This window comes from Cetorhinus maximus, chromosome 7 (genome assembly GCF_964194155.1).
Source record: "Cetorhinus maximus chromosome 7, sCetMax3.hap1.1, whole genome shotgun sequence".
NCBI classification, from domain to species: Eukaryota; Metazoa; Chordata; class Chondrichthyes; order Lamniformes; family Cetorhinidae; genus Cetorhinus; species Cetorhinus maximus.
Genome location: NC_135885.1, coordinates 4328616 through 4341453, shown reverse-complemented (window position 1 = coordinate 4341453; position 12838 = coordinate 4328616). Strand labels below are relative to the sequence as shown.

The window sequence follows — 12838 nt, the reverse complement described above, 5'->3', positions numbered from 1 at the left end:
TCTCACTAATAAAGAAGCAGTTTGCATTTCTATAGTGCCTTTCACATCCTCAGAACTCCCCAAAGCGCTTTGTAGCCAATGAAGTGCAGTTGAAATGTCATCACTGTTGTAACATGGGAAATGCAGCAGCCAATTTGTGTACAGCAAGCCCCCACAAAATTTGATGTAATAATGACCTAGATAACCTATTTTTAATTATGTTAGTTGAGGGATAAATGTTTGCCAAGACACCAGACAGAACTTCCTTGAGTACTGTCAGGGGATCTTTGACATCCATTTGAGAGGGCAGACAAGGTTTCAGTTTAACATCTGACAGTGCAGCATTCCCTCAGTACTGACCCTCTGACAGTGCAGCATTCCCTCAGTACTGACCCTCTGACAGTGCAGCACTCCCTCAGTACTGACCCTCTGACAGTGCAGCACTCTCTCAGTACTGACCCTCTGACAGTGCAGCACTCTCTCAGTACTGACCCTCTGACAGTGCAGTACTCCCTCAGTATTGACCCTCAGACAGCGCAGCGCTCCCTCAGTACTAACCCTCCGACACTGCAGCACTCCCTCAATAGACCCTCTGACAGTGCAGCATTCCCTCAGTACTGACGTTCTGACAGTGCAACATTCCCTCAGTACTGACCCTCCGACAGTGCAGCATTCCCTCAGTACTAACCCTATGACAGTGCAGCATTCCCTCAGTACTAACCCTCTGACAGTGCAGCACTCCCTCAGTACTGACCCTCTGACAGTGCAGCACTCCCTCAGTACTGACCCTCTGACAGTGCAGCACTCTCTCAGTACTGACCCTCTGACAGTGCAGCACTCTCTCAGTACTGACCCTCTGACAGTGCAGTACTCCCTCAGTATTGACCCTCAGACAGCGCAGCGCTCCCTCAGTACTAACCCTCCGACACTGCAGCACTCCCTCAATAGACCCTCCGACAGTGCAGCATTCCCTCAGTACTGACGTTCTGACAGTGCAACATTCCCTCAGTACTGACCCTCCGACAGTGCAGCATTCCCTCAGTACTAACCCTATGACAGTGCAGCATTCCCTCAGTACTAACCCTCTGACAGTGCAGCACTCCCTCAGTACTGACCCTCTGACAGTGCAGCACTCCCTCAGTACTGACCCTCTGACAGTGCAGCGCTCCCTCAGTACTGACCCTCTGACAGTGCAGCACTCCCTCAGCACTGACCCTCCGACAGTGCAGCACTCCCTCAGTACTGACCCTCTGACAGTGCAGCACTCCCTCAGTACTGACCCTCTGACAGTGCAGCACTCCCTCAGTACTGACCCTCCGACAGTGCAGCACTCCCTCAGTACTGACCCTCTGACAGTGCAGCACTCCCTCAGTACTGACCCTCTGACAGTGCAGCACTCCCTCAGTACTGACCCTCCGACAGTGCAGCACTCCTTCAGTCCTGCACAGAGATCTGAAGAAAAATGATATGGACTCAAAAAATTAACTCAGTTTCTCTTTCCACGGATGCTGCCAGATCTGCTGAGTTTTTCCAGCCTTTTCTGCTTTTATTTTACATTATAAATGATATGTTAGGTTTTGTTCTAAAGGGATTGAAATGTAAGAGCAAAGGAGTCTTACAGCCATTATACAGGACATTATACATTCTTTCAAGGTGCAAAAACCCCCAAAATAGTCAGTCCACCGTGGCTGACAAAGGAAGTTAAGGATTGTATAAGATTAAAAGAAAAGGCTTATAAAGTTGCCAGAAGTAGCAGTAAACCTGAGGATTGGGAGGTTTCTAGTTAACAGCAAAGGAGGACCGAGAAACTGGTGAAGAAAGGGAAAGTAGAATATGATTGCAATCTAGGAAGAAATGTAAAAATGGACTGTAAAAGCTTCTATAGGTTTGTAAAAAGGAAGTGTTTGGCTGAGTCAAATGTGGGTCCATTACAGGCAAGGTCAGGAGAATTCATAATGGGGAATAGAGAAATGGCAGAGAAGCTAAATGATTACTTTATGTCTGTTTTCACTGAGGAAGATACAGGAAATCTCCCAGATTTAGAGATCCAAGGGACTAGACGAGCTGAAGGAAATTGGAATAAGAAAGGAGGCTGTATTGGAGAAATTAATGGGACTGAAAGTTGATAAGTCCCCAGGACCTGATATTCTGCATCCCAGAGTGTTGCGAGAGGTGGTTATAGAGATAGTGGATGTATTGGTGATCATTTTCCAAAATTCTACAGATTCTGGAATGGTTCCTGAAGATTGGAAGGCAGCAAATGTCACCCCACTGTTTAAGGGAGGGAGGGAGAGAGAAAACAGGGAAAACGCTAGAATCAATTTTAAGCATGTGGTAAATGGATACTTGGATAATCATGATCTGATTGGGCATAGTCAGCATGGATTTGCGAATGGGAAATCATGTTTGACGAACTTGTTGGAGTTTTTTGAGGATGTTACTAACAAAATTGATAAAGGAGAGTTGATGGACGTAGAATACTTGGATTTTCAGAAGGCTTTTGGTAAAGTCCCCCACAGGAGGTTGTTTAGCAAAATAAAAGCGCATGGGATAGGAGGCAATATACTGGCCTGGATTAAGGATTGGTTAACAGGCAGAAAACAGAGAGTAGGAATAAATGGGTCATTCTCATGTTGGCAGGCTGTGACTAGTGGGGTACCACAAGGATCAGTTCTTGGGCCCCAGCTGTTCACAATTTATATCAGTGATTTGGATGTGGGGACCAAATGTAATATTTTCAAGTTTGCAGAAGATACAAAGCTAGACAGGAATGTGTTGTGAGGAAGATGTAAAGCGGCTACAGGAGGATTTGGACAGACTCAGTGAGTGGGCAAGAACATGGCAGATGGAATATAATGTGGAAAAACGAGAAGTTATCCACTATGGTAGAAGGAACAGATGTGCAGAGTATTTCCTAAATGGTAAGAGATTAGAAAGTGTAGGTGTACAAAGGGACCTGGGTGTCCTTGTCCATAAGTCACTGAAAGCTAACATGCAGGTGCAGCAGGCAATTAGGAAGGCTAATGGAATGTTAGTCTTTATTGCAAAACGATTTGAGTACAGGGGTAGTGAAGACTTGGTTCAATTGTATAGAAGCTTGGTTAGACTACACCTGGAGTACTGTGTGTAGTTTTGGTCCCCTTACCTCAGAAAGGATATTATTGCCATAGAGGGACTGCAACGAAGGTTCACCAGACTTGTTCCAAGGATGGCGGGACTGTCTTATGAAGAGAGATTGGGGAAACTGGGCCTGTATTCTCTAAAGTTTCGAAGAATGAGAGGTGATCTCATTGAAACCTCCCTGGAAGGACAGCAACGAAGGCTCACTAGACTGATTCCTATGAGGAGAGATTGAGTAGACTCTCCATGGAGTTTAGAAGAATGAGAGATGATTTCATCTAAACCTATAAAATTCTTCAGTGCCTTGACAGGGTAGATGCAGAGAAAATGTTTCCTCAGGCTGGGGAGTCTAGAACACGGGGTAACAGTCTCAGGATATGGGGTTGGCCATTAGGACTCAGATGAGGAAATGGTTGCATTTGGAATTCTCTGCCCAGAGGATACACAGTTGTTGAGTATATTCAAGAAAGAGAGCAATTGGTCTTTGGGCACTAAGAGAGTTAATGGATATGGGGATACTGCGGGAAGGTGGTGTTGTGGTCAGGGTTACCAACCATGCCAGATTTTCCGGGACTAGCCTGTATTTGAGGCTCACGTCTTGTATCCTGGGATATATGCACCCGGGATGCTATTTGTCCTGTATTTACAATCTTCTAATTTTGCACATGCACAGTACCCACATGTTGATGCGCACTGAGCTCTCCTCCCAGCAACCTGCTCTTACACATTTACCAGCAATTCCCCCCCTCCCCCCACCAGCTCAAAGTGCCCCATAATTTATTTCCCAGAGTTGATCACCATGGTTATGATAGCAGTCCATATTCGATCTCTTATGTTCTTAAAAGTTTCTATTATGGAAGGAGATTTGCTGATCTGACTTTGTGCATCATAGAAACATAGAAAATAGGAGCAGGAGTAGGTCATTCGGCCCTTCGAGCCTGCTCCGTCATTCAATATGAACATGGCTGATTCTCTAACTCAACACCAAACTCCCGCTCTCTCCTCATACCCCTTGACGTCTTTAGAGTCTAGAAATCTATCTATTTCCTTCTTAAATATATTCAGTGACTTGGCCTCCACAGTCCTTCTGTGGTAGAGAATTCCACAGGTTCACTACCCTCTGAGTGAAGAGGTTTCTCCCTCATCTCAGTCCTAAATGGCCCACCCCCTATCCTGAGACTGTGTATGGACATGTAGATAGTATATGGTGTATCCTGTCGGACACGTAGATAGTATATGGTGTATCCTGTCGGACACGTAGATAGTATATGGTGTATCCTGTCGGACACGTAGATAGTATATGGTGTATCCTGTCGGACACGTAGATAGTATATGGTGTATCCTGTCGGACACGTAGATAGTATATGGTGTATCCTGTCGGACACGTAGATAGTATATGGTGCACCTTCTTCGCCTCAGGCATTCCCTCGGGATCAAGGGTGACTTGTTTTCACTCCGCTTGGCTGGGTTCTGAGAGGCTGATCAGTCCAATGTGCAGACTCTACAACATGCGGGGCAGGTGCTGCCTGGTGGGTTGGGTCGGAGGGCTATTTGGAGGTTTGTGTGCTTTCTCTCCAATGCCTTGACTTTGCCTCTGTGTGGTAGGTAGCACATGGCACACTGATGGTGGAGGGAGTGGGGGTGATGCCTGGGACTCTCCAGGGAGGGTCTAGGTTGCTGGGTAACCAACACCTGGACCACAACACCCACCATGCACCTGTCCCCGGGCTGTGCACCGGCGCGCCGCATTGGCTCATGGGAGCTACGGTTCAACGGCGCAGCCGGAAGTGACGCTACGCAGAGAAAACTGCAGTCCCCAGAATGCAACGGTCCGGCCACAAGCCCTGCAGCGCCGACTGTGACGTCATTACCTCAGCCGTAAAGCGAGTGCGCTCCCGGCCTGTGGGAAACTAGTTGCTTCTTTTACGGCACGATGGCGGTCTCCAGGGAGACTGGCCGGTCCCTGATAACTCGCTACCTCCGGGCCCGCTGGATTTTGAGTGGAGTCGGGCAGCGGCTGCTGCTGAGGGAGCCGGGCTGCGATGCTGCGTCAAGCGGATCCGCGGTGATTGGGGGACGGCGGCCGGAGGGAGCCCGTGGTGCTCGGCAGTTCCAGCCTCCCACCGCGGGGAGCCGCAACATGTCGGCCCCCGAGCTGCAGTTCCGACCTCCCACCGCGGGGAGCCGCAACATGTCGGCCCCCGAGCTGCAGTTCCGACCTCCCACCGCGTGGGGCCACAACACGTCGGCCCCCGAGCTGCAGTTCCGACCTCTCACCGCGTGGAGCCCCAACACTTCGGCCCCCGAGCTGCAGTTCCGACCTCCCACCGCGGGGAGCCTCAGCACTTCGGCCCCCGAGCTGCAGTTCCGACCTCCCACCGCGGGGAGCCCCAACCCGTCGGCTCCCGAGCTGCAGTTCCGACCTCCCACCGCGGGGAGCCGCAACACTTCGGCCCGCGAGCTGCAGTTCCGACCTCCCACCGCGGGGAGACACTACAGGGTGGTGCGGTTCACCGGTCCGTCCACTGGGTGGCGCTGTGAGCCAGGGGCCGGGTTGCAGTTGGAGGCTGTGGCCGCGGGGAGGCGATCGCACGAGGGGGAGGATCAGGGAGAATGGGCACTGGGAACCCCTGCCAGTCTCTGCGCCCTGGCAGCTGCCCTCACCTATTGCTACAGCAGAACGTCGGAGTCCGATGGTGAGTAGTCACACGGTAACGCAGTCAGGTAGTGGTGGTGAGGGATGCTTCTTTGGATCAAGAGGATGTGACCACCTCCCAAATCCAGCTCTGTGCCTGAATCACTCCAGTCAGCCCTGTCACAGCGCTGAAACTCGATTACTGCCATTCCCAACTGGAATAGAACGAGGAGGAATAGCCGCAGCCATTCAAAGTTCTGGTTCGACCACAGCTGGAGTACATCTGGGCAACGCATCGTTAAGAGGACCTATCAGCTTTGGAAGGAGTGAAGCTCAGATTCCCAGAGGGGCTAAAACACAAGCTTCATATTCTCTGGAAACAGAAGATTAAGGGGTGATCGAATTGAGGTGTTCAAGATGATTAAGTAGGGTCGACAGAAACTATTAAAATGAGGGGCAGGCCATTCAGGGGCGATGTCAGGAAGCACTTCTTCACTCAAAGGGGAGTGGAAATCCGGAACTCTCTTTCTCTACCACCCTCCCCCACCCCCTCGCCAAAAATAATTGGGGTACACGAACCTAAAACTGACCAGTGGAATTTTTTTCTTGGGAAGGGATCTGGAGCAAAGGTGGAGAAATGGAGTTCACAGAATCGTTACAACACAGGAGGCTAGTCTGCTCATCATGTCTGTGCTGCTCTCTGAAGGCTCACTAATGTCCTTTAGGGAGGGAAATCTGCCGTCCTTACCCGGTCTGACCTACATGTGACTCCAGACCCACAGCAATGTGGGTGACTCTTAACTGCCCCCCTGAAATGGACTAGCAAGCCACTCAGTTCAAGGGCAATTAGGGAGGGGCAACAAATGCTGGCCTTGCCAGCGACGCCCACACCCCATGAAAGAATAAAAAAATTCACCTCCTCCCACTCCCTGCTATCTCCCCGTAACCCTGCACATTCTTCCTTTTCAGATAATAATCCGATTCCCTGATGAAAACCTCAATTGAACCTGTCTCCACCACACTCTCAGGCAGCGCGTTCCAGACCCTAACCACTCGCTGTGTGAAAAAGTTTCTCCTCGTGTCGCCATTGCTTCTTTTGCCAATTACCTTAATTGGCCCCCACCCCGGTTCTCGATCCTTCCACCAATGGGAAAGGTTTCTCCCTATCTTCTCCGACCATTCCCCTCGTGATTTTGGACACCTCAATCAAAACTCCTCTCCAAGGAAATATCTTCTCCAACCCATCTACGTAACTGAAGTTCCTCACCCCTGGAACCATTCCTGTGAATCTTTTCTGCCTCGTTTCCAATGTCTTCACATCCTTCCTAAAGCGTGGGGTCCCGAACTGGACTCAATACTCCAGCTGGGGCCTAATCGGCGTTCGATACAGGCTTAACATAGCTTCCTCGAGCCGAAATGGAGGTCAGCCAGAAGAGGCTTGAGGGGCTGAATGGCCTCCTGGGATTGCATGAGGAAATGCTTGGCTGAAACAGTCAACAAAGTGAGAGGTAGATTGTAACAGAAGTAGGATTTCAGAGATTATGTCGGAGGTTTATTTCACTTGGAAGGTTATTAGGTTAAAAGGCTGACTAGAAACTGTGCTAGAGACAGAATGGCTCCTAAGAGGGAAGCGGCTGATCATTTAAACAGGTAAAAAGAGTTTGGGGGAATGGGCAGGGAATTGGGATTAACTGGACAGCTCTAACAGAAAGCTAGCACAGGCACAATGGGCTGAATGGCCTCCTTGCCGGCCGGGAGCGATTGTTCAACCTGTGGAATAGACAGTGGGAGTGGCTGGTATCGATTCATTCAAATTCGAATCGATTTTTGTACAGGACACGTGGCGTTGAGGTACAGTATCTGCGCATTTTGGGGACATGGGTGTAACATGCTTGAGGAACAAGTCACTTTGGAGTGATGGTTCCCAAATCTCCCCAGCGCTGGGGTTTTTTTTCCTCACCCCGTGTCTGGCTCCGCTGTAAACCGATCATTGTGATTAGTCAATAATTCCTTTAGGGCTGGGCTCCCGCAGCTGGTGGAGGGTAAACTAGTTGGATTTGGGTCTTCTGCAGTCTTATCAGTTCCGGTGATTGTGCCTGGGGTTGGGATCCTTTTTACATTGAAAGTATTGTCTGACTGACTCGCAGTTGCTTTATTCCCAGGTCAGTCGCTGTTGGAAGCTGCCAGACTGAACAACCTATCTGAGGTCAGCAGGTAGGCAGAGTGCTCTGTGTCTATAACACTCCCAAACACACCGATCCAAGACTAACAAAGACCAACCCACTCTCCCCTGACTTGCCACCGGCTCCCATTCACCCCTCACCCCCGTGTTCGCTGAATGGTCCGGCAATGGCTGGCTTTGAAAACTCTCTCCCTTGTGTACAAATCGCACCCGTGGTGTTGTAAGCACCTCTGCACAATCTCGCAAGCTGAGGGTGACCCTCGAGGTCGCGTCCAGTCCCTGCACAGCGAATGCCAGGGGATTGTGAGTCCGCTGACTGCCCAGGCAGTGACCAGCTGACATGGTGAGGCCAGGCACACGGCGCCACCCAGCTGCCTGTCGCAGGATTACTGCCCTCGTGCAGCCCCACAAACACGGGCTGCTTATTGAAGCCTGGACCTCAAAAAAGGAGAGCAACAGCTTGCATTTAAATAGCACCTTTAATGCAATACCTGAGACCATAGGAAATAGGAGCAGGATTAGGCCATTTGGCCTCTTGAAATAGCCCTGCCATTCAATACCACCATGGCCAACCTGGTTGTGGTCTCAACTCTACTTTCCTGTCCACCCCACCATAACCCTCGACCCCCTCGTCAATCAAGAATCTGTCTAACTCAGCCTTGGATATATCCAGTGACCCAGCCCCCACTGCTCTCTGGGGGAGAGAGTTGCAAAGACCCTCTGAGAGAAGAAATTCCCCCCATCTCCATCTTAAATGGGAGACCCCTAATTTTTAAACTGTGCCCCCAGCTCTAGATTCCCCCACGAGGGGAAACCTCCTCTCAGCATCTACCCTGTCAAAGCCCCTCAGAATCTGATATGTTTCAATAAGATCACCCCTCATCCTTCTCAACTCCAATCAGTGTAGGCCCAACGTCCTCAACCTTTCCTCATAAGACTATTTACAATAAACTTTTCCCCTCATGGGCACCCTCTACCCCCTCCCCCTCACACCCTCTACCCCCTCCCCCTCACACCCTCTACCCCCTCCCCCTCACACCCTCTACCCCCTCCCCCTCGCACCCTCTACCCCCTCCCCCTCGCACCCTCTACCCCCTCCCCCTCGCACCCTCTACCCCTCCCCCTCGCACCCTCTACCCCCTCCCCCTCACACCCTCTACCCCCTCCCCCTCACACCCTCTACCCACTCCCCCTCACACCCTCTACCCCCTCCCCCTCGCACCCTCTACCCCCTCCCCCTCGCACCCTCTACCCCCTCCCCCTCGCACCCTCTACCCCCTCGCACCCTCTACCCCCTCGCACCCTCTACCCCCTCGCACCCTCTACCCCCTCGCACCCTCTACCCCCTCGCACCCTCTACCCCCTCGCACCCTCTACCCCCCTCGCACCCTCTAGCCCCTCGCACCCTCTAGCCCCTCGCACCCTCTAGCCCCTCGCACCCTCTAGCCCCTCGCACCCTCTACCCCCTCGCACCCTCTACCCCCTCGCACCCTCTACCCCCTCGCACCCTCTACCCCCTCGCACCCTCTACCCCCTCGCACCCTCTACCCCCTCGCACCCTCTACCCCCTCGCACCCTCTACCCCCTCGCACCCTCTACCCCCTCGCACCCTCTACCCCCCTCGCACCCTCTAGCCCCTCCCCCTCTAGCCCCTAGCCCCTCCCCCTCTAGCCCCTCCCCCTCGCACCCTCTAGCCCCTCCCCCTCGCACCCTCTAGCCCCTCCCCCTCGCACCCTCTAGCCCCTCCCCCTCGCACCCTCTAGCCCCTCCCCCTCGCACCCTCTAGCCCCTCCCCCTCACACCCTCTAGCCCCTCCCCCTCGCACCCTCTAGCCCCTCCCCCTCGCACCCTCTAGCCCCTCCCCCTCGCACCCTCTAGCCCCTCCCCCTCGCACCCTCTAGCCCCTCCCCCTCGCACCCTCTAGCCCCTCCCCTTTGCACCCTCTAGCCCCTCCCCCTCGCACCCTCTAGCCCCTCCCCCTCGCACCCTCTAGCCCCTCCCCCTCGCACCCTCTAGCCCCTCCCCCTCACACCCTCTAGCCCCTCCCCCTCACACCCTCTAGCCCCTCCCCCTCACACCCTCTAGCCCCTCCCCCTCACACCCTCTACCCTCGCACCCTCTACCCCCTCCCCCTCGCACCCTCTACCCCCTCCCCCTCGCACCCTCTACCCCCTCGCACCCTCTACCCCCTCGCACCCTCTACCCCCTCGCACCCTCTACCCCCTCGCACCCTCTACCCCCTCGCACCCTCTACCCCTCGCACCCTCTAGCCCCTCCCCCTCGCACCCTCTACCCCCTCTACCCCCTCGCACCCTCTAGCCCCTCCCCCTCACACCCTCTACCCTCGCACCCTCTACCCCTCACACCCTCTACCCCCTCCCCCTCGCACCCTCTACCCCCTCCCCCTCGCACCCTCTACCCCCTCGCACCCTCTACCCCCTCGCACCCTCTACCCCTCGCACCCTCTAGCCCCTCCCCCTCGCACCCTCTAGGCCCTCCCCTCGCACCCTCTAGCCCCTCCCCTCGCACCCTCTAGCCCCTCCCCTCGCACCCTCTAGCCCCTCCCCCTCACACCCTCTAGCCCCTCCCCCTCACACCCTCTAGCCCCTCCCCCTCACACCCTCTAGCCCCTCCCCCTCACACCCTCTAGCCCCTCCCCCTCACACCCTCTAGCCCCTCCCCCTCACACCCTCTAGCCCCTCCCCCTCACACCCTCTAGCCCCTCCCCCTCACACCCTCTAGCCCCTCCCCCTCACACCCTCTAGCCCCTCCCCCTCACACCCTGTAGCCCCTCCCCCTCACACCCTGTAGCCCCTCCCCCTCACACCCTGTAGCCCCTCCCCCTCACACCCTGTAGCCCCTCCCCCTCACACCCTGTAGCCCCTCCCCCTCACACCCTGTAGCCCCTCCCCCTCACACCCTGTAGCCCCTCCCCCTCACACCCTGTAGCCCCTCCCCCTCACACCCTGTAGCCCCTCCCCCTCACACCCTGTAGCCCCTCCCCCTCACACCCTGTAGCCCCTCCCCCTCACACCCTGTAGCCCCTCCCCCTCACACCCTGTAGCCCCTCCCCCTCACACCCTGTAGCCCCTCCCCCTCACACCCTGTAGCCCCTCCCCCTCACACCCTGTAGCCCCTCCCCCTCACCCTGTAGCCCCTCCCCCTCACACCCTCTAGCCCCTCCCCCTCACACCCTCTAGCCCCTCCCCCTCACACCCTCTAGCCCCTCCCCCTCACACCCTCTAGCCCCTCCCCCTCACACCCTCTAGCCCCTCCCCCTCACACCCTCTAGCCCCTCCCCCTCACACCCTCTAGCCCCTCCCCCTCACACCCTCTAGCCCCTCCCCCTCACACCCTCTAGCCCCTCCCCCTCACACCCTCTAGCCCCTCCCCCTCACACCCTCTAGCCCCTCCCCCTCACACCCTCTAGCCCCTCCCCCTCACCCTCTAGCCCCTCCCCCTCACACCCTCTAGCCCCTCCCCCTCACACCCTCTAGCCCCTCCCCCTCACACCCTCTAGCCCCTCCCCCTCACACCCTCTAGCCCCTCCCCCTCACACCCTCTACCCTCGCACCCTCTACCCCCTCCCCCTCGCACCCTCTACCCCCTCCCCCTCGCACCCTCTACCCCCTCCCCCTCGCACCCTCTACCCCCTCCCCCTCGCACCCTCTACCCCCTCCCCCTCGCACCCTCTACCCCCTCCCCCTCGCACCCTCTACCCCCTCCCCCTCGCACCCTCTACCCCCTCCCCCTCGCACCCTCTACCCCCTCCCCCTCGCACCCTCTACCCCCTCCCCCTCGCACCCTCTACCCCCTCCCCCTCGCACCCTCTACCCCCTCCCCCTCGCACCCCCTACCCCTTCCCCCTCGCACCCTCTACCCCCTCCCCCACACACCCTCTACCCCCTCCCCCTCGCACGCTCTCCAACAATCCATTCAGTCCCATTCCCTCACTCGATCTCTCTATCCCAGCAGTTTTATTTCCCTCCAGTGCCCATCCAATTCCCTTTGTGCCAAGAATCAGTCGAGTGAACCTTCTCTGAACTGCTTCCAACGCAAGTTTATCGTGAATAGTTGAGTTGAGTAAAAACATCCAGAGGTGCAATTATTAAACAAAATTTGACCCCAAGCCACATAAGGAGATGTTAGGTCAGGTGACCAAAAGCTTGGCCAAAGAGGTGGGTTTTAAGGAGAGTCTTAAAGGAGGAAAGTGAGGGAGAGAGGTTTACCGGGGCTTGGGGCTGGGGCCAGTTGGCACGGCCAGCAGTGCTGGTGTGATTAAAATCGGGGATGCTCAAGAGGCTGGTATTGATGGAGTTGAGAGATCTCGGAGGGTCGTGGTTGAGCTGAGATAAGGTGAGCAGAGGAGTGATGGAGTTTGGGACAATCCTGGTTTGTTTTAGTTTGACCCTGGGTGCTGCAGTTACCAACTCAGCCACCGGAGGGAGGTGTTGCTTCATTTCTGGTTTTGTTTGCCTCTTTACCCTGACTGGGACAAGCAGTAAGCAGTACAACACCAAGTGTCACCTCTTGTTGCTTTGCTCCTGAAGACAGCACCTTCCAGACAAGCCCCAAAAACTCCAGACCTGTCTGAGATTCGCCTCCTGCGCGTCTGTGTAACGCGGCTGTGTGGCAGCACCCACAGGGTGACACCTGCCACACTCAAACTCCCTCCCTCTCCCTCCCACCCCACCCTCTGCCCCCCCCCCCACCCCTCCCCCACACTCGCCCCCCCCCTCCCCCCTCACACGCTGTTCCCCACCATTCGCAGGTGCCCCTTCCACCCCTCCCCCCGCTCACAAGCACCCTCTATCCCCCTCCCCCTCGCACACTCTCTACTCCCCTCCCCCTCACGTGCTCTCCATCAATCCATTCAGTCCCACTCCCTCACTCGATCTCTCTATCCCTGCAGTTTCATTTCC

General features: G+C 55.2%; 1 protein-coding gene across 1 annotated transcript in view; it reads left to right on the top strand.

Moving 5' to 3' along the window:
• Nucleotides 1–4976: 4976 nt before the first annotated feature.
• The window catches only part of clpb (ClpB family mitochondrial disaggregase), a 127238-nt gene continuing 119376 nt past the window's right edge, over nucleotides 4977–12838 (top strand). The window contains exons 1-2 of the mRNA XM_078544968.1: nucleotides 4977–5795; nucleotides 7897–7948. Of these exons, the coding sequence (XP_078401094.1) occupies nucleotides 5033–5795; nucleotides 7897–7948 (815 nt within the window). The 5' untranslated portion in view covers nucleotides 4977–5032. The remainder of the gene's footprint in view (nucleotides 5796–7896; nucleotides 7949–12838) is intronic.